This window comes from Pteronotus mesoamericanus, unplaced genomic scaffold, assembly GCF_021234165.1.
Source record: "Pteronotus mesoamericanus isolate MK-2021 breed Mesoamerican mustached bat unplaced genomic scaffold, CSHL_Meso_final contig_27, whole genome shotgun sequence".
NCBI classification, from domain to species: Eukaryota; Metazoa; Chordata; class Mammalia; order Chiroptera; family Mormoopidae; genus Pteronotus; species Pteronotus mesoamericanus.
In genome coordinates, this window is record NW_026555115.1 from 20,867,821 (window position 1) to 20,888,801 (window position 20,981).

Sequence of the window (20,981 nt, forward strand, 5' to 3'; positions counted from 1 at the left end):
TTTTTTCTTTACTTTTCAGTTTTAGAGCTTGCTATTGAGATATTCTCAGGCTCAGAGGTTCTTTTCTTAGCTATGTCCACACTACTAATAAGCCCATCAAAGGCATTTTTTTATTCCTGTTACAGTGTTTTTTAACCTCTAGTATTTCTTTTCTTTTCTTAGAATTTCTTTCTCCTTATATTGCTCATCTCTTCTTGCATACTTATGGTTTTTTCATTAAAGCCATGAGCATATTAATCATTCTTTTAAATCCTGATCTGTTAACTCCAACATTGCTGCCATGTCTGAGTCTGGTCTGATACTTTCTCTTCAAACTGTGTTTTTGCCTCTTAGTAGGTCTTGTAATTTTTTTTCTTGATTACTAGGCATGATGTACTAGTTAAAAGGAACTGTTGTAAATAGGCCTTTAGTGATGTGGTGGTACAGTTTTGGGGAGGGAAAATGTTCTGTATATAGCCCTATGATTAAACCTCAGTCTTTTAGTGATTTTTGTGCCTATGGAATATTGACTTCACAGTGCTTCTCAGTATTCTCCCCTCCTCAGTTAGGTGGGAAAGGATAGCTAGAGTGGGCTAGAGTTGGTTATTTCCTTTCCTCCAGGTTAATTGGACTCCAATAAAAGCTCAGCAGGTTAGGCTCCAGTTAATAGTTTTTCCTGGGGGCAAACTCTGTTGAAAAGAACAGAATGTTCTTATATATCCCAAAGCGGTTCTTTTCCCCTTCCTCCTGCCAGAAGCAGGAGAGGATTTGTTTCCCATCTCCACTGTGAAACCCGATAGAGACCCAGGAGGTAAAGTTTACAAAAGTACGGGATTCCTGGATGACAAGACCCTCCTGGAGTTTTTGACTCTCTGAGCTGACCACTGGGAGCCTGTAGAAATGTGTAAATTATGAGTCAGGCATGTCTACCCCAGCAATAGTTCTGCTCTAAGGTTTCTGCTCTGGTTAAGTTGTGATTATATATGTTTGCCTGCCAGACTTTCCAATTTAGGGGACAGCAGTTTGCCCTTTGACCTCCCCTATGTTAAGGATTAAAGAGCTGTTGATTTTTTCAGTTTGTTCAGCTTTTTAGTTGTTAGGACAGAGTGATGACTTTCATGCTGCTTATATGCTGAACTGGAAACCTACTACTAAGTATTTGGTTTTTGTAAGTTTGCTTTACTGATCCAAATAACTGAACTAGTTTTTACCTGGAAACTTGAACTTTTCTAATTATTTTTATTTGATAAGTAAATCTTCTCAACCAAATTCTAAAACAGAGTTAAATGAATACGAATATGACATAATCTTTAAACTGATAATTGACAAATGTGGTCCTGAATGGCTTGTTTTATTTTTAAAGTGCTTTTCATTTTCTTTATTTTGAAGCTGCTTCTCAGACTGTTGATAACCATATTAGCCCATCTTCCTACTTGGGCCAGACACCAGCATCACCAGCCAGATACTCACCTGTTTCGAAAGCAGTGCTTGGAGATGATGAAATTACACGGTAAGGAACTGAATTTATCCTTCTTACATAAAGCTAACTATTAGATGGAGTTCTAATCAACCAAGTAAGATAGCCACAATTTTCAGTAAAAAAAAAAAAGAAAAAGAAAAAGCTTATTGACAGATGATACCTAAACTTTAATTTTTTCATTAAATGGTTCATTGAAGAGCCTGTAATGTAAAAAATATTTTATATTCCAAATAAGTCACTGCTCTTTTTCAGTATTGCTATTTTTTAATAACTGGTAAGTTATCATTACAAAGTAGCTTAGGTATAAAAGTTAAGAATATACTTACGCATTTCTAAAACAAACTTTTCATGTATTTTTATCTACTATATACCATGTAATACTATGGCATTTATTTTTCAGAATTCATGTTCAGAATTCAACAAGTGGTATTTTCTCTTTTTGATATATATCCTTGATATCCTGACACCTAAAATTTACTTTCACCTAACATTACTAATTGCACCCAAGTTTTTAGATTAACTGTTTTTTTAATTCCCAAGGAATTCTTAACTAGGTAGGAAAAAATAAGTGAAAAACTATTTTAGATCTTTTTCACATTCAATATAGTAATAAGATATGTTTGCACAATTTGTACAAGTATTTCAGATTAATTCTAACATTAAACATTTAATGCCTAGTATATGTTTTTATTAATTACATTATTGTTACTCTTTTTGACCCTTCATAATTGTAATTACTCTTGTCAGACTCTTTACTTTATGCAGTGATCTCTTTAAGGTCATATAGGAATGTATGTCTTTGTCTTCTTCAAGAGTTAGCAATATTGAGAACTTAGTTTGATAGGTGCTCAATAATTGTGTTTTGAATGAAAATTAGCAGAAAGAATAGTGTTTGTGATGGTGACATGAATTGTCACGGCTATTAGTGTGAAGGCTGTGCTCCCGTACTAATCTCTCATGGCCATTTTTTGTTATTTTCTAATCATGCCAACTTATAGGAGTAAAGAGGATAAATAGTTAATGGTTTATCTAGTCTTTAATTTCTGCACATTTTTCAAACTAAAAAATATAAAAAATATTAGAATCTTGATTGCTGTTCCTCATCTTTTTCACTTTATATCTCTTGTCTAGAATAGCGTATTGGACTTGGTAGTATTGTACAATAGGTCTACCTGTTTTCTATACTTTTCAGTGAAATTAATGTGGTGTGGGGTACTAGATATGTCTTCCTAAAGTGGTGTGCATTTTATCACTCCCTTTTAATAATTATACTTCTGTGCCCAGGTAATGAGGTATCAAAATCTTTACCTTCCTATTAGAAATTCTCCACAATTTGATCCTAAGCAATCTTTCAGAGGTTATCTCACATTACCAATTTTAAAGAAAACAAATCGCAACAAACTGTTGGTGATTCTAAGGTTAATTTTTTTAACAGCTTTATTGAGATATGGGTCATACACAGTTTACCCATGTAAAGTGTACAACTCTGATATTTTAGTATATCATATTAATTTTCTGAACTGTGGTAAAATACATACAACATAAAATTTGCCATCTTAATCATTTCGTATTTGCAGTTCAGTGCATTAGTTACATTCATAACATTATGCAACCATCACCACTGCATATTTCTAAAACTTTTCATTACTTTAGACAAACTCTGTAACCATTAAGGAATAACTCAGCATTTCCCTATCCTCCCAGCTCCTGTTGATTACTTTCTGTCTTTATGAGTTTGCTATGCCAGATTTTTCATATAAGTGGCATCTTAAAATACATATCTTTTTGTGTCTGGCTTCTTTCACTTAATGTTTTCAAGATTCCTTCATGTTGCAGCATGTATCAAAATTTCATTCCTTTTTATTGCTGAATAAATTCCATTTTGTGTGTATACCCATTTTGTTTATCCATTCATCCATTGATAGACCCCTGGGTTGTTTTCAGCTTTTGGGTATTGTGAATAATGCTGTGATAAACAGTGGCACGTGAGTATCTGCTTGCATCCTTGCTTTCAATTCCCTTAGATATATACCTATAGGTGGAATCGCTGGTTGTATGGTAACTGTATGTTTAAATTTATGAGGAAACACCTAACTGTTTCCTATAGTGGGAACACCATTTTACGTTCCCACCATCTATATAGTAGGGTTCCAGTTTTTCTACATCCTCACTAACACTTGTTTTTTCTGTTTTATTTTATAGCCATTGTAATAGTTGGGACATACTGTGATTTTTATGCACTTCCCTAATGACTAATACTGTTGAGCATCTTTTCATGGGCTTATGTTATTTCAAAAATCAGAATTTATTTTTCTCTAGACATCCTGTTGGGTTTCAGCAGGACATTTTTTTAATTAAGCATTATTTGCTAATGTAGAATTATAATTCATATATATATTTATATTTAAAACATAATGGGAACTCTGTATTATGAGTCTACCATCTAAAAAGAAAATAAAACATCACTAGTATAGTGAAACCTATCCTGTACCCCAACCCTTCCCTGCTTTTTCTGCATTGCCCCACCAAGTTAACTCCTTTCCTAAATTTTGAATTTATTATCCTCTTTTTTCTTTCATATATTTTTGTGTATAATTTTTAAACAATATATTTAATTTTTCTATTTTTGACAGGAAACATAATTTTTTAATCCTTTAGGTGAACTGCAAAACTGGTACCTCTGTATGACTAAAATACACTGTTCTAAGTTTCGAGTAGACAAATACTTAAGATCAATTTCACATTACATGCAAGTATTCCTAAAATTTTTTTGTAAAAGTTACTTCCAGTAAACATTTTGTTACCAATAGTTTTCTGTGATGTTTTAGAAAAAATTAGATTAAATTTTTTAAATATTCTAATCTCAAGTGAGGTTCTGTATTTCATTATCTAAAAATCTGTTGCTGGAGTGTTCATGGTCTTAACCAGAGGAGGTGACTGCTTTTCACACAACTGTGTATAACTGCAGTAGCAAATGTGAGATATTATTAGTAGTAAGATATATTTTGATTACAAAGATTTTAAATGGCTGGGAGGAGGTACATCTTAGAAAGGATGAAAATCAGAGGTAGGTAGAGAGATGGAAGTCACTTAAATAAAGTTACTTATTTCATGTAAAGAAATGGAGATGGGAAATTGAGATGTTTGTGTTGCAACCCTAGGTTCGTGGTGTCTCTGCTTGGTCTTACCTTCATGATTGTTATGTGTTAGAACCAGTAATGGGATTTTATCATTTCAGTCTTTTGTGTGTGGGGGTGTTTTTTTGGGTGGGGAGGGGAAAAATGTGCTTTGTCCTTGCTAGAGTTTCTTTGGGAAGTGACAATAAAATTTCCCTTTATTTCCCAGAAGCCAGAATAGGATCCATAGCCTCACCTTTGCAGAGGGGCAAGGACTGGCTTAGGTTAGTTATGGATTCATCCATTTGGGATTGGAAAAAGAACCTACTTTCTCTAAGGCAAAGGGATATCTATCTGCCTTTTAACAAAATCTAAGAAGTAGAGGTAATAGATAATAAAGCGTGTGCAACATCATATGTCTATATATTTCCCAATTAGGCTCTTTATGTCATTTTTAAAAAATTTCCACATTGTTTTCTTCCTTTTGTTTTAGTTCCATTTGTTTTTTAATATGGGTTCTTAACTTTTATATAAAATTAGGATTTTTCTTTTAATTTCTAAGCCTAATTTCTAGGGTTGGAAAGAATTCTTCACTCCACAGTTTTGAAAATGCTTTTATATTTCATTTAGCTTCCTTTATATTTTGATAATATAAGAGTTATCAATAAGGAATTATGTCCTCCTGACAGAATGTCAAGTTCTGTTCTAGAAAATCTCTAAGGTAAACAAATTTTTTTAATTTTTAGAGAACCTAGAAAAGTTGTTCTTCATCGTGGCTCAACAGGCCTTGGCTTCAACATTGTAGGAGGTGAAGATGGAGAAGGAATATTTATTTCCTTTATCTTGGCTGGAGGACCTGCTGATCTTAGTGGAGAGCTCAGAAAAGGAGATCGTATTATATCGGTAGGACACGTTAATCAAAATACTATTTTTATTATTTTAACTATGACCTATTTATTATTAAAAGTTTTGGTTTTTACATCCTAAAGTTATGGGAGATATTTTAGTTAATCTTCTTACCATTTACAGCTTAATTGTGAAATTTTAGTGATGTCAGAGGACATGATCTGTATGACAAGATTTTCTTTTAATACTTGATTTACTTATGAAAGGTCACCTTTATAAATGTCTTTTATAATATGTCTATTAACTCAACCTTGTCACTTATTTAGTTTAGATCTTTTTATTTTAATCTGTTGTCTGCTTAATCTATTATTTAAAATGATTTTTTAAGATGTCTGAATGTGGTGGTGGGTTTAGGACTTTGTCCTTGTAGCCGTTTTTTTTTCATTATATGTTTGAAACTGTGTTGTTAGGTGCACTAAATTTAGAATCATTTCTTCCTGATGAGTTGAACTTTTTGATCATTATGTAATGATCCTCTTTGTTTATAATAATGGTTTTTACCCTGGAAGCTATATTGCCTGGTATTAATGTGACTGTGCTAACTTTTTTTTTTTTTATGCTTGAGATTTAACTCATCTTTTCTCCACTTTTTGTTTTATTTTGTGTGTTTATGTGGTTATTGCCAATACAATTTTAAACTAAAACTGATCAATACTTCTACTGTTTTACATAATGACACACAGACTTTGAGAAACTTTAATTCTAATTGTGCTGCCTCTAGTATTTTACTTCTGTTTCACTTTTATATCCCCCAAACTGAGTCACTTTTATTTTTGGTTTTTAACAGTTAATCCATATGTTCTATAATTTTTTGTTCATCTTCTGTGTTTCTCAGTGGGCCACTAACAGCATTAAGAATTGTTTTGTTGTATCGGACTATCCTGTTCATTGTAGAAAATTAAGCCTTTCTTTTATTTGGGAAGGAAGGAAGGAGGGAAGGAGGGAGGAAAGGAAGGAAGGAGGGAGGGAGGGAGGGAGGGAGGGAGGGAGGGAGGGAGGGAACTGTGATGTCCATCGTGTCCCAAACTTAACAATTAAAGTGATTAAAAATGGTATCTTCATTTAAAAAAAAAAAAAAAAAAGACAATTCATCTTGTCAGGCTCCCATCCTCTTGCTAATAGAACTCCCTAGTCATTTTTAAATGCAAAAATGTCCCTCAAATATCCAAATGTACCTTGGTGAAAGCCCTTGGAGTATTCTTTAGCAACCATTCCATTATGATAAATACACAGAGTTTGTCTGAAAATATCTTCATTTGACTTTGACATATAAATATAATTCAATCTAGAGTACTAGGTAGACAACTTTTGTCTCCAGTACTTTGAAGATACTGCTTTATGCTATCTGGCTTCTTCTGTTGCTATTTAACAAAAAAAGATTTATATTATTCTCTGTCTTTTTTGTAGGTGATTTGTTTTTTGCTAATTGCTTTTCAGTCTTTTAGTCTTCAGTTTATTACAGTTTCACTAAAATGTATCTATGTTTAGCATATTATGTACTTTGTGACTCATTTTGCTACCTGAATCAGATGAGTCCTGTCTCTCATCAATTTGGGAATCTTCTTAGCCATTGTCCAGATTTTGCCTCTCCTACATTGTGTATTCTGTCCTTGAGCTCCTATGAGAGGACGTTATCGTTTTGTTATATGTGTCTTTCAACCTCAGTTTCATATTTATGAATTGTCTTCCTATACTTCATTTCAGTCAGAGCTGTTTTCCAGTTCATAAATTTTCTTTGTATTTACCCAATCTGCTTTTTAAGCCAAAACTAACTTTTTAATTTCAAAGTACCATTTGCTTTCTAGAAATTATTTCTGATTCCTTTTCTGATCTGCCTTGGTGGGTTTTGTAGGGTCTTGATTCCTCGAAGTTTATTATATTCTTTTAGGTTTTTCTTTTAAACATATTTTATATTCTATAAATAATCTATTCTCTATTTTCTGAAGTTTGGAGGTTTCTAATATATGCTATTTTACGATGATTTGTGGTAAATAGTCTTCTTGTGTTCTAAATTTTGTGAGCTTATTTTCAATAGTACTTTATTACTTTATATGTGAAAATCCAGTGCTGCCTGAATTGGGGAGGGGTGTTCTCCCAAAAATATTTTACATTGCCTGTTGTAGACACACGAGCATCACTCTTATCACCATTTTTCCAATAAGAAAACTGAAGTTTAGAGGTTAATTTGCCCAATGATAGTTAATAAATGGTATAGCTAATATCACCTTCACTACTATGTTGTATGGGGTGGGGGCTGGCAAAAGTAGGGTTTATGGTTCTTCATTTGGAAAATAATACAATAATTAATAAATAATAATACAGGAATAAACTGTTTCACACACTCACAGCTGTAAACCTACTTTTGTAAACCTACTTTTGTCCTACCCTGTATGCAATTTTTAATTACAACATTTAGGTAATACTTTGATTTTTTTTTTTTTTTAAGATTTTATTTATTTACTTTTTGGGAGAGAGGAGGGGAAGGAGAAAGAGGAGAGAAACATCAGTGTGCGAGAGATGCATCAATTAGTTGCTTCTTACACAGCCCCAACCGGGGACCCGGCCTGCAACTCAGGCACGTGCCCTGACAGGGGATCGAACCAGCAACCCTTTGGTTTGAAGGTCAGGACTCAGTCCACTGAACTGCACTAGCCAAGGCAACACTTTGAAATTTTACTGTCTGAGATATGGAAACAAACCTATATCCTATGTTGCCAGTAATATTTAATATTGATGGCTACTTTAAATAATTTCTTATAAAGCAATAGAGATCTTTTCAGCTACAAAGTAGAAAGTAAGACAAAGGAGGAAATACTCCTTAAACTGAAGATATATATTGCTGGAAATGATAGGAAAAGCATTCAAAAAATATACGTTGCCTCTTTTTGCAGTTTTCATACCAGTCCCTCTTGTCACCTAACCCTAACCCTGCACATGCTTAGATGTATCACCATATTCAAGCAACCTATCTCTTTTAATATAATTCAGGATAGATTGAATATAAGGCAGACAAAAGAGGATGGCTGATAATTTATACATAACTTGTATATCTGACAAGACTTGAAGGAATCGGGATGGGAGTGATGTAATTTTTCTGTCTCTTAATTGTGGCAGTTGCTACACAACATATAAAATTGTCAAAACTCTTAACGGTAAACTAAAAATGATTAATTTATTGAATGTACATTATGCCTAAATACAGATATTTTAAAAGTCATAACAAAATATTATATCCCACCCAGCTGACTGATTTTTTTTTTAAACTGATGACAACAAAACATTAATGAAGGTGTGGAGTAATTATAACTGTCATTCATCACTGGCAGGCATATTAAATTGTACAATCACTACAAGTACTTTGGGGACATTCTTAAGAAATTAAACATACATTTAACCTTATCACCCACATTTTACCTACAAAACCATATGTCTACAAAAACACTTTAACAAGAATGTTCATAACAGTCTTATTTATAATAATCCAGATCTAGAAATAATTCAGGTGTTCATCAGCAGTAAAATAGCTAAGTAAATTTTGATATATTTATACAGTATAATGCTTCTCGGCAATAAAAGGTTGACTACTGAAACTCAAAACAACATAGATGACACTAAAATACATCATGTTGAATAAAACAAGCCACCACAAAAATACATATGATTCCAGTTATATGCTAATTGTGAGCAGGCAACGCTAATTTGTAGTGATAGAAGTCAGAAAGCTGGTTGCTGGTATTGTAAAGAGGCACAGTGGAAATTGTGTGTTGGTTGATAGAAAAGTATATATTTTGTTTGGGGTTGTAGTTTTATGATTTTAGAATCATGGAGGCTTAGAATTAAAAGTGAACCAAAGGACTTCAACAGAAGCGTCTCCACCATAAAAGCAGTGAGAAAAGTTACCACAGTTGTCAGAATAAACTTTTTTAGAACTCTGGAAATCAACCAAAGCTTTAATTCAATTCAGAAAGTGTTTATTCAGGAAAATTGGCTGAATCTCCCTAAGAATAAGCTTTAACATGCGTAAGTCCTGTCCACAGCTCTGTAGTACAAAATTAGCCATGAAAAATAGCCCACATTCATAGTGAAAACCAGTATCTTAAAAGCCACTAGAGAGACCATAATGGGGGTAGAACTTTCACAGGCTCTCTCAGAGAATTGTTATATTGGATCTGTCTGTTGTTGGAACACTCTATTTTTAAGGCTCTCTGTATTTGACCTGATTCAGAACTCCACTGGTGCAAAAGCCTGTCAAAACAATTACAGCCACATTATGGCTGCTTGAGACATTGGGTAACAGCTGGGCCATACAATATGACTAATGGGGAAACTTACACAAGAAAAAACTGGGAATGAGATCTCCATAGAACCTCTGACAAGCTCTGACATATTTCTTGAAATTTGATATATTCCAGAACATCTGCATGTCCTAGACTGTGTACATGCTCAAGAAATAACTCAAAAGACCGTAAATTTTCACCTCTGGCTGAGCATAAGCCTCTGTGCAAGCAGAAAGTGAAGATTTAAGGTAGTTATCAGGTAGTAATGTCTACTTGAATGTTGAAGACATTACCAAACATGCCCACAAACCCTTCAGCAAAATGTCCAGTCATTTAAAGAAACCTCTCGATTTCCAGTCAAGATGGAGATATAGGTAAACAGGGCTTGCCTCCTCACCCAACCATAGCAAAAATTACAACTAAATTACAAAACAATTCACCCAGAATTGTCAGAAAATCAAGCTGTATAGAAGCCCAGCAAGCAAGGAATTAAAGAAGTCATATTCATCCAAAACATAGGAGGGGTGGAGACATGGAATGGGTGGTCCCACACCCATGTGTGGTGGGAAAAATATCAGGCAGATACCTCAGGAACCAGGGATATAAGCCCCACACCAGACCACCCAACCCAGGGTTCTAGTGCCAGGACGACAAGTTTCCATAACTTCTGTCTCTAAAAACTAGGGGCAGTTGAAGCAGCAGAAGAAACTGCAGGATTCTCACATATTTCCTCTCAAAGGGCCTGCCATAGTCTTAGATCCTAGGCAGACTCACTCCTTCTGGGCTCCAGCACCAGAGCTGTAACTGGAAGGGCACCAATGGCATAAAAGGAGAAACTGAAATGTCTGGCTTCGTAGTGAGTGCTAAGGGATCCCTGACAAAACTCCAGAGGCCAGGCAGTAGCCGTTGTACTTTTTCCGTGATCTCTCTTCAGCAGAGCCACACCATATGTGAGACTCCACCATTGTGGTTCACACAGGTTGCCCTGCCTTGGCGATTACCTATGGCTCCACCCCACCCAACTTACAGCTGCACTTTTCTACAATAGGCCATGCTATTAAGACAGGAAGTGAAATAGGAAGTAATGTCCTACCTAGGACATCAAAACAAAGGGAGGCTGCCAAAATGAAGAGACAAAGAAATATGGCCCAAATGAAAGAAAGACCCAAAAAGAAATGAAGGTTACACTAAGTGAAATAAAGAAAAATTTACCTGGAATGAACAGTGGAGTGGACCAAATCAAGAATCATATCACAGATTTGAAACAATAGAAAGAAAACAACATTCAATCAGAACAAGAAGAAAAAAAATCCAAAAACAAAAACAAGGATAGAGTAAAGAACCTCTGAGATACCTTCAAACGTACCAACATTTGAATCACAGAGATGCTGGAAAGAGAAGAGAAAGCAAGAAACTGAAAATGTATTTGAAAAAAACGTAATGAAAGAAAACTTCCCTCATTTGATGAAGGAAATAGACATCCAAGTTCAGAAAGCACAGAGAGTCCTAAACAAGATGGACTTAAAGAGGGACATACCAAGACACATAATAATTAAATTTCCAAGGATAAAGAATCTTAAGCACCAAGAGAAAAGCACATACCTAACAAAGGAGCTCCCATAAGGCTGTCAGCTGATTTCTCAAAGAAACTATGCAGGCAAGAAGGGGCTGGAAAGAAGCATTCAAAGTCATGAAAAACAAGAACCTACAACCTAGATTATTCTATCCAGCAAAGCTATCATTTAGAATGGTAGGACAGATAAAGTACTTCCCAGACAAGGTAAATCTAAAGGAGTTCATCATTACCAAGCCATTATTATGTGAAATGTTAAAAGGACTTATTTGAGAAAAAGGTCAAAACTATGAACATTAAAATGGCAGTAAATTCACAACTATCAACAATTGAATCTAAGAAACTAAGGAAACAAGCAGGACAGAAACAGAATCATAGATATGGAGATCATTTGGAGCATTATCAGTTCGGAGGGGGAAGGGGGAGAGGGCGGAAGGTACAGGGATTAAGTACAAATAGGTAGGTACAGAACAGACGGGGGGAGATGTAAAGTACAGTATAGGAAAGGGAGTAGCCAAAGAACTTACATGCATACCCATGGACATGAACTAAGGGGTTATAGCTGGTGGAAATGGGGGGGCGGAGGGGGGCAAAGGGGGAAAATTGGGACACCTATAATAGCATAATCAGTAAAATATATTAAAAATAATTTGCCCTGGCTGGTGTGGCTCAGTGGATTGAGTGCTGACCTGCAAACCAAAGGGTCACTGGTTCGATTCTCAGTGAGGGCACATGCCTGGATTAAAGACCAGGTCCCCAGTTGGGGATGCATAGAGGCAACCACGCATTGATGTTTCTCTCCCTCTCTTTCTCCTCCCTTCTCCTCTCTCTCAAAATAAATAAATAAATTCTAAAAAAATAAAAATAATAATTTTAAAATTCTTTGTCAAATCCTCAACTGACTACTTAGCTAACCTGGCAGAGACTCCACTGGCATACACACCAAAGAATAAAATCTTTATAGAATTCAGAGAAAGTCACCAAACAACAACACTAAACATCCCAGGGAGGACAGATCTGATTTCTGGTGTTGCTATAATGTATTAAATGTCCAGTTTTTAACAAAATTGGTGATATGCAGAAAATATGGCCTGTATACAGGGGAAAGAAACAGTCAGTAAAAACCACCCCTAAGAAAACCCCACAATGTACTTACTAAAGACTTTAAATCAGATATTTTAAATAAGTTTAAAGAACTAAAGGAAACCGTGTCTGAAAAATCAAAAGAGGAAAGAATAAGAACAATATCCCTTCAAGCAGAGAATATCAGTAAAGCTATTTCTATCATATAAAAAGAACCAAGTAGAAATTTTCAAGTTGAAAAATACAATACTGAAATGTAATGATTTAGACAACATCAACTGCGAACTTCAACTGGCAGAAGAAAGCATTATCAGACTCGTAGATATGTTTATTGAGATTATCCAGGCTGAAGAATAGAAAGAAAAAAGAATGAAGAAAAATTAACAGAACCTCAAAGACCTGTGGGATATTATCAGGTGTATCAATATATGCATGATGAAAGTGCAGAAGGAGAGGAAGGAGAAAGGGGCAGAAAGTTTATTTCAATAAAAAAATGGAAAAAACATTTTCCAAATTTCAACTTTTTTTTCAATTATAGTCCCAATTTCTCCCGCATTACTCTCTCCTACTCCCCCCACCCCCACCTTCCACATTCAGTCCTCCTCCATCATTGTCTTTGTCCATGTGTCCTTTATACATGCTCCTTGATGACCCTCCCCCTTCTTTCCCAGGTTATCGCCCTCCCCTAAATCCTCTGGCCACTGTCAGTTTGTTTTTTATTTCCACATCTAGTTCTGTTTTGCCAGCTTGTTTATTTTGTTGATTAGTTTCCACTTCCATCCATGCTGTCACGAAGGGTAGGAGTTCCTTCTTTCTTCTCTGCTGCACAGTATTTCATTGTGTAAATGCACCAGTTTTTTGATCCACTCATTTACTGTTGGGCAGTAAGGGTGTCACAAGCACTTGCCTATTGTAAATAATGCTGCCATGAACATTAGGGTGCATACGTTCTTTTCAGTTGGTGTTTCAGAATTCTTAAAGGCATCAAGGGAGAAACAGGAAGTAACACACAAGGCATCTCTGATAAGGCTAGCAGCTGACTTCTCAACAAAAACACTACAAGCCAGAAGGGAAGAGCAAAAAATATTTCAAATAATGAAAAGCAAAGGCCTACAACCAAGGCTACTCTACTGAGCAAGGCACTCATTTAAAATGGAAGGGAAAATAAGGAGCTTTCCCAGACAAAAGGCTAAAATACACCTCCAGCAAACAAGCATTTTGAGGTATGCTAAAGGGACTGTTCCAAGAAGATGAAGAAAAAAGAGTGAGAGAGAGAGGAACACAGGCACAAAGGAGAAAAATGGCAGTGAATCAGTACCTATCAATAATAACCTTTAATGTAAATGGATTACATGCTGCAATCAAACGAAGTCAGCTGCTAGCCTTATCAGAGATGCCTTGTGTGTTACTTCCTGTTTCTCCCTTGATGCCTTTAAGATTCTCTCCTTGTGTTTGAATTTTTCTATTTTAATTTGGTGTGTTTTTGAGTGGGCCTCTTTGGGTTCCTCTTGACTGGGACCTTCTGTGCTTCCTGGACTTGTTTGACTCCTTCTCTCCTCATATTAGGGAAGTTTTCCATCATTACTTTTTCAAACAGGTTCTCTCTCTCTCTCTCTCTCCTCTTCTCCTTCTGGTATCTCTATTATACAGGTATTATTACATTTCATGTTTTTCTGAAGCTCTTTTAACCCCTCTTCATTCTTTCTGAGTCTCTTTCTTGCTCTCTCTAGGAATTTATTTGTACCTTGTCCTACAGCTCGATGAGTTGATCCTCTCCTTCATCTAGCCTGCTTTTGATTCCTTCCACTGTGTCCTTCAATTCGGAAATTGTATTCTTCATTTCCTCCTGGCTCTTGCTCATAGTTTCTATGTCCTTTTTCATGTTGATGTACTTCATATTTAGTTCCTTGTAGCTTCCCTGTAGTTTTTTGTAATTCTCACTGACCTCATTGACCTTCTTATAACCATTGTTTTGAACTCAGTATCTGATAGTTTGCTTGCCTCTATTTCATTTAGCACTCTTTCTGGGGATTCTTCCTTTCCTTTTCATTGCGGGTTTTTTCTTTGTCTTCCCTTATTTTTCAGGAGGTTCTGCTTGTTTGCTTCTACTTCTTATTGATCTCCTTTCACACCCTGTCTTTGTGGTGTGAACTTCTATGGTAGGAGACCTGCTGGAATCAGTGGTGCAGTCTCCTTGATCTCCTGAACTTGATGCTCTTGGGATGATGCCCTTTATGTTGGCTCTCTGGATGCAATTGGGTTTTTATTGCTGTTGGTTGTTCTTTGGTGGGTCCTTCCCTCCAGCTGGCTGACTAAGGGTCAATCCACCCACTATGTCTTGTATGCTTGTGTGCAGATGCTACCAGAACAAACCACAAAACTCAGGAAACAACTCACACCCAGAAAAATAACTCCCATCCTCAATCGCACTATCAGCAGTAAATGAACCGGTATTAATAAGGGTATAAAGAGATTAAGACTAGTATAAGAAAAGAGAGCAAATATGAGATGACCTACTGAAAGAAAAATGATTTTGGAGGGTAAAAAGAAGCGCACTAATAAGAGTAGTGAATAGGAGCAATGTAAAGACAGTAAAATTTACATCATAAATAAAAAAGGGAATGAAGTGGGCAGAATGGAGTAAGAAAAGGGAAGCATATAATATTAGGTTTAAACAGAAATTAAAAGAAAATAAGTGAGAGAAAGAAAGGAAAAGGAAAACCAAACGTAAATAAATGTCCACGATAAGTGAAAATCAACGTTTTCAAATAAGTATCTCCTTTTTAAAAAATCGACTGATGTAACATAAGAGACTTGAGCAAGTTCAGACATTCCGTCTACCTTGTTTCATATCTTTTGAGAAAAAATCCACCATGTGTTTCCCTGATACTTTAAAATGCAGCAGGTAAAAACATTAGGCCAATTTCAAGGGAAATGAAAGAAATGAAAAATATACTTATTCAAATATATACATCAAAATGAAAAGCTTATTGCTGTAAGTAAATAGAAAAAGTTTATTTTATTGAATGTTACCAAAAAGGAACCAAATTGGAGAGAAAGATCCACCACAGCACTATCAACAACAAATGAGCTAAAGTTCGTATAGGTGGGATGGGAATAAGGGGATAAGAGAACAAAAGAAAAGCTTAAGTAATGTCTGGGCAAAAGGGAAGTGATTTTGAGATGACAGAGGGGGAGGGCATACAAAAAGTGAGGAGTGGAAACCAGGCTAAGACAGGGCAAGGTTAAAATTTGGGACAAGAAAAAGAGTAGGAGAGGGGAAGAGTAAAATTCGAAATACAAAATTAGTGATGATTTTGAGGTAAAATTGGAAAAAATGCAACAACTACCCAATCTTTGAATAAGCAAAGATTGCTTAAAGGTGGAGCGAGAACACAGGTATTTTAAGAGCGGGAAAAAGAATACGAGATGACAATTGAAAAGATAATTGGTTTTGAGAGGCTGAGCGGGGGAGAAATAGTAATACTGAGCAATAGAAACAAGTTGTAGCACAAGATAGGACAAAATTTAATAAAAGAATAAGAGGATAGAAGAAGGTAAAATGGGGTAAGAAAAGGGAGGGGCAAAATAAGTGAATTGAGATAAAGTGTAGTACAAAATCTAGTGACTTAATATGCACAAACTGAAAGGACAGGAAATCAATGTTAAAAAAACTATGCTGGAAGAAAATATCTCAAGTCACGGAGAAGACCATGGTGGATTTTGTGTTGGTAGCATCTGATATTTACCATTGTTTTTTTTCTTTCTGGATCCTCTGATGATGATGTCAGATGGTAAGCCCATTTGACCTTAGGCATCCTGTTCAAGACTACCAGAGATCTACTGTCTGTGACTGACTCCTTCAGTTGTTAATCTAGTCACTCTGCACTCAGTAGTCAGACTTAAGCACCACAGGGCAGAGTAGAATCCTTCCTGGGGTTGGGGCTATTGTTTCTTCTCAAGCTGCTGCCAATTGCAGGGGAGTGGTCTGCCTGAGCAAGATGTCTGCTGCACTATAGGGGATGACACAGTCCTGGGATCCCAGCAGCTACTCTATCAGTTCTCTCCCCAAATCTCCATTCCCAGTCTCTCCTCATGTGTCTTGAGTCTACTCTGCCCACCCCTTTGTGAGAGCCGAGGGTAAGTGGCTGCAAATGAAAATTTATGCATTAGCCTGTCACATGGCTCTTTGCATCTCTAGCTGTCTGTCTCTGGAAGAGAACAACACTGCTGCTTTTCATGGCTGGATGTTTGTGTACTTTTCGGCTCTCGTGCTCTAGGCTCGGGATTGCAGCCTAGGGGTTATGTCCCACACTTCTCAGAGCAGTCCAACCAGCTGCTTAAATATCCTTTCAGCGCTTCAGCTACCGCCTGTGTGCCCAGCCAGCCCTCTTGCATCTCCACCACTCTTCCCTACCAGTCACGTTGTGCTCAAGCTGATTTTTCTGTCTGTCGTGGTTATAAGGCTTCTGTCTCACTATTGTTCAGATGTTTAGCCTGGGTGATTTCTCCCCAGTTTAGTTGTATTTCCAGATTGGTCCTAGGAGGAGGTTAGTGTGACTTCCACTCACTCCTCTGCCATCTTGGATCCCCTCCAAATTAGATTTTGAAAAAAAATTCTTGCATATCTGAGAAACTTGCTAAATTCCAAGAATAAACTTGAAGAGTTCCACAGCATAGACCTATCATAACCAAGGTGTCAAAAGACAGAAGAAAGAATTATGAAAGCAGAAAAAGAGATTCTTGTACAGGGAGCCTCAATAAGATTAACAGCTGATTTGTCATCCAAAACTATGGAGGCCAGAAAGCAGTGAGATGACACATTTGACGTTCTTAAAGGTAGGTGTTTTTACCAAGAATCCTGTATCTAGCCAGACATCATTCAGACAAAGGACAATAAAACATTCCATAGTGAACAAAAGCTGAGGAAGTTTACCTCTAGTAAACCTTCCCTACAAAAAATACTATAGGGAATTCCTTCAGACTAAAATAAAAGGAGTAACCCAAATCCACATGAAGAAATAAGGAGCATCTTTAAAGGTAACTACATAGGTATATAAAACACCATCAGTTACATTTGTTTTGTAATTTTTTTCTTCTTATTTAAAAGACAACTGAGTAAAACAATTTTAAATCTGTGTTTAAATCTGTGTGTATAAAGATTTGCTATATCTATATATCATATATAGACATATCAAAACTATATATCTATATCTAAGACAGTAGTGTCACAAACAGGATAAAGAGCTCCGAGTTACAGAAAAGCAGAGTTTTTCTATACTATTGAAAATTAAGTTAGTATTAATTCAGTGTAAATTATCATAACATGTTAACTATAATCTAGAGAAATTACAAAGGAAATAACTCAAGATACATAATAAAAACAAGAAGGGAATCAAATGGTACACTAGAAAATATCTATTTAACAAAGGGGGATAATAATGGAGGAATAGAGAAACAAAAAAGGATAAAAGGCATGAGGAAAACATAGCAAAATTGGTGACATAAATCTTACCTTTTGATAATTACATTAACTAGAAATGCATTAAGCATTTAAATTAAGAGAGATTGACAGGGTGGACTAGAAAGAACATATAGCTACAAGCTGTCTGCAAGAGACGTACTCTAGGTTTTTTTTAAACTTTAATTTCTGCAAAGATTGAAAATAAATGGTTAGAAAAGATAGACCATGCAAGCAATAACCAAGAAACACGTAGAATGGCTATACTAATATCAGACAAAGTAAACTTTATGTCAAAAATTGTGACGAAAGGTAAAGGACATTTTATAATGTTTGTGTTATGTACATTATATATAAAGGGGGATAATAAAAACTATAAAAAACTGTGTATTTATTCTTACATATTTAAACTTCAGTCACCTTCAAAGCACTCTCTATTTGATACAGTACACCTATCAATACATTTTTTCCAATGCTCAAAACAATTTTTCAATTTGTCAATTGTGATGCGTTTTAGTGTTTCGGTAATTTTTTTGTTTTACCTCTTCCACATCAGGAGAATGTTTCCCTTCAAGGACTTTTTCATCCAGGGAAACAAAAAACGTTGCTCAGGGCAAGATCAGGTAAATAGGGAGAGCGGAGCACAAGATCATGCCATTTTTTTATCAAAACCTGGTAAACACTCAGCATGGTATGGGGCAGGTATGCTATTAAGTTACCCATCATGAAATGAGCAAATGCACTGAGTCTTCAAAAAAAGTTCAGCCTAACGTAGCCTCTCACAATTCCCAGTGGTATTCTGATACAAATGGGTTCCTAAGACACTCACCTAGCAGGGGAAGCCTGTAGTGCAATGGGCCCACTGTCCAGAATTTCTGTGGGGGTGGGGGTTTTCCCCTCGTATGTATTATATAATTGTTGATAAATTCCTAGAAAGGCATAAACTCTTGAAACTGACTTAAAGAGAAATATAAAATCTGAATAGGCCTATAACAATTAAGGAGATTGCTAAAAGTAATACACATGAAGAAGACTTCTCAACTCATTGTCCTAAACCAGTACTATTCTTTTTTTTTAGACAGTAACTGTTTCTTTTTAATTTAATTTTATTTTTTTAATTTATAAATCATGTTTATTCTATTACAGCTGTCTCAGTTTTTACCCCTTTACCCCCCTCCACCCATCCCACCCCCAACCCCCCACTCCCACAGTCAATTCCCACTCTGTTGTTCGTGTCCATGGGTCATTCATACATGTTCTTTGTCTAGTCCATTCTCCTTCTTTCCAACATTGTCCTCTTTCCCCCTCCCCTCTGGTCACTTTCAGTTTACTCCATGTCTCCGCACCTGTGGTTTATTTTGTTTGTTAGTTTATTTTGTTGAATAGAGTCCACTTATAGGTGAAATCATATGGTATTTGTCTTTCATCAACTGGCTTATTTCACTTAGCTTAATATTCTCCAGTTTCATCCATGTTTTCGCAAAAGGTAGGAGTTCCATCTCTCTTTCTTAAATGCAGATTGATTTTTTTTATTTTTTTAAATGTCAGAGTTAATTATAAAATATTAAAAATATGTAAAACCATTATAAAGTCTCAGCAATTAAACCAATATGACACCTGCACAGAAATAATCAAGTAGATCAATGAAATATAATGGAGCATTCTAGAAACAAACGTATATATCTGTCTGACAATGTAATATATGATTAAGTTGATATTTCAAGTCAATGGGAAAAATAAGGCTTATTCAACAAATAAGGTGCTTGGACTACTATTACTTGAAATAAAACAAGTATAGAACCCTAATTCACACAGTATACAAGAAATATTCAGGTGAGTTAAAAATCAATATGTATAATCTAAGGAGTTTTAGAAAAAAATAGAAGTAGTATTTTTCATGACTTGAAGTAAAATATTCCAACCCAGAAGATATAAAGTAAATATTGACAATATGACTGTATTAAACACTTAACTATATAGTAATATACATATAAAAAAAGTTAAAAGACAAGGAATAGAATAGAAAAGTATTTGCAACACATCTAAAACATGGTTAATAGGTTTTTTTTCTTTTTTGTTTGTTTTTAGGGAAAAAATTTCTACAAACCTTTAATGGATAAATGGATAAAGAATACCAAAAAATCATTTAAAGCTTTTAAAAAAAAAAATGATGGGAATGGGAAAGAAATATACTGAAACAGGTTTAGTTTCAACAAATAGTAAAGGAACAATTATAAAACATCATTGTCACAATCAGATTAATGCATATTAAAATTATTGGTAATATCAAGTATTGGCAACTCTGAAAGGAACTGGGTATTCATAGAAACTTTTTCTTCATCTTAAAGCAGTCCCTTTAGCATTTGCAGTGCTGGTTTGGTGGAGGTGTATTCTTTTAACCTTCTTTGTCTGGGAAACTCCTTATTTCACCTTCCATTTTAATTGAGAGCCTTGCTGGGTAGAACAGTCTTGGTTGCAGGCCTTTGCTTTTCATGACTTGGAATATTCCTTGCCATTCCCTTCAGGCATGCAGCGTTTCTGTTGAGAAGTCAGATGCTAGCCACATTGGGGTTCCCTTATGTGTTACTACCTCTTTCTCCCTTGCTGCCTTTAGGATTCCCTGTTTGTCTTTGATATTTGCCATTTTAATGATGATGAGTCATGGAGTGGGCTTCATTGTGTTCCTCTTGAATGGGACCCTCTGTGCTTCCTGGACTTGTGTGACTTTTTCTCTCCTCCAATTAGGGAAGTTTTCCATCATGACTTTTTCAAACAGGTTCTCTGTCCCTTGCTCCTCCTTTTCATCTTCTGGTATCCCTATTATATGGCTATTATTACGTTTCAGGTTCCCTATTATATGGATATTATTACGTTTCAGGTTGTCCTGCATTCCCCTAAATGCCTCTTCATTCTTTTTGAGTATTTTTTTCATTTTCTTGCTCTTTTTGGGAGCTTTTTTCTACCTTATCCTCCAGCTCGCTGATTCAGTCCTCAGCTTCATCTAACCTGCTTTTCATTCCTTCGACTGTGTTCTTCAATTGAGAAATTGTATTCTTCATTTCCTCTTGTCTCTTATTGATAGTTTCTAAGTCCTTTTCCATGCTGA

General features: G+C 35.5%; 1 protein-coding gene across 18 annotated transcripts in view; it reads left to right on the top strand.

Moving 5' to 3' along the window:
• DLG1 (discs large MAGUK scaffold protein 1) overlaps positions 1–20,981 on the top strand; it is a 284,963-nt gene that overhangs the window by 185,675 nt on the left and 78,307 nt on the right. For all 18 annotated transcript variants that reach the window (XM_054575106.1, XM_054575105.1, XM_054575108.1 and 15 more), the window contains 2 exons: positions 1,369–1,489; positions 5,322–5,478. In XM_054575106.1, the coding sequence (XP_054431081.1) occupies positions 1,369–1,489; positions 5,322–5,478 (278 nt within the window). The remainder of the gene's footprint in view (positions 1–1,368; positions 1,490–5,321; positions 5,479–20,981) is intronic.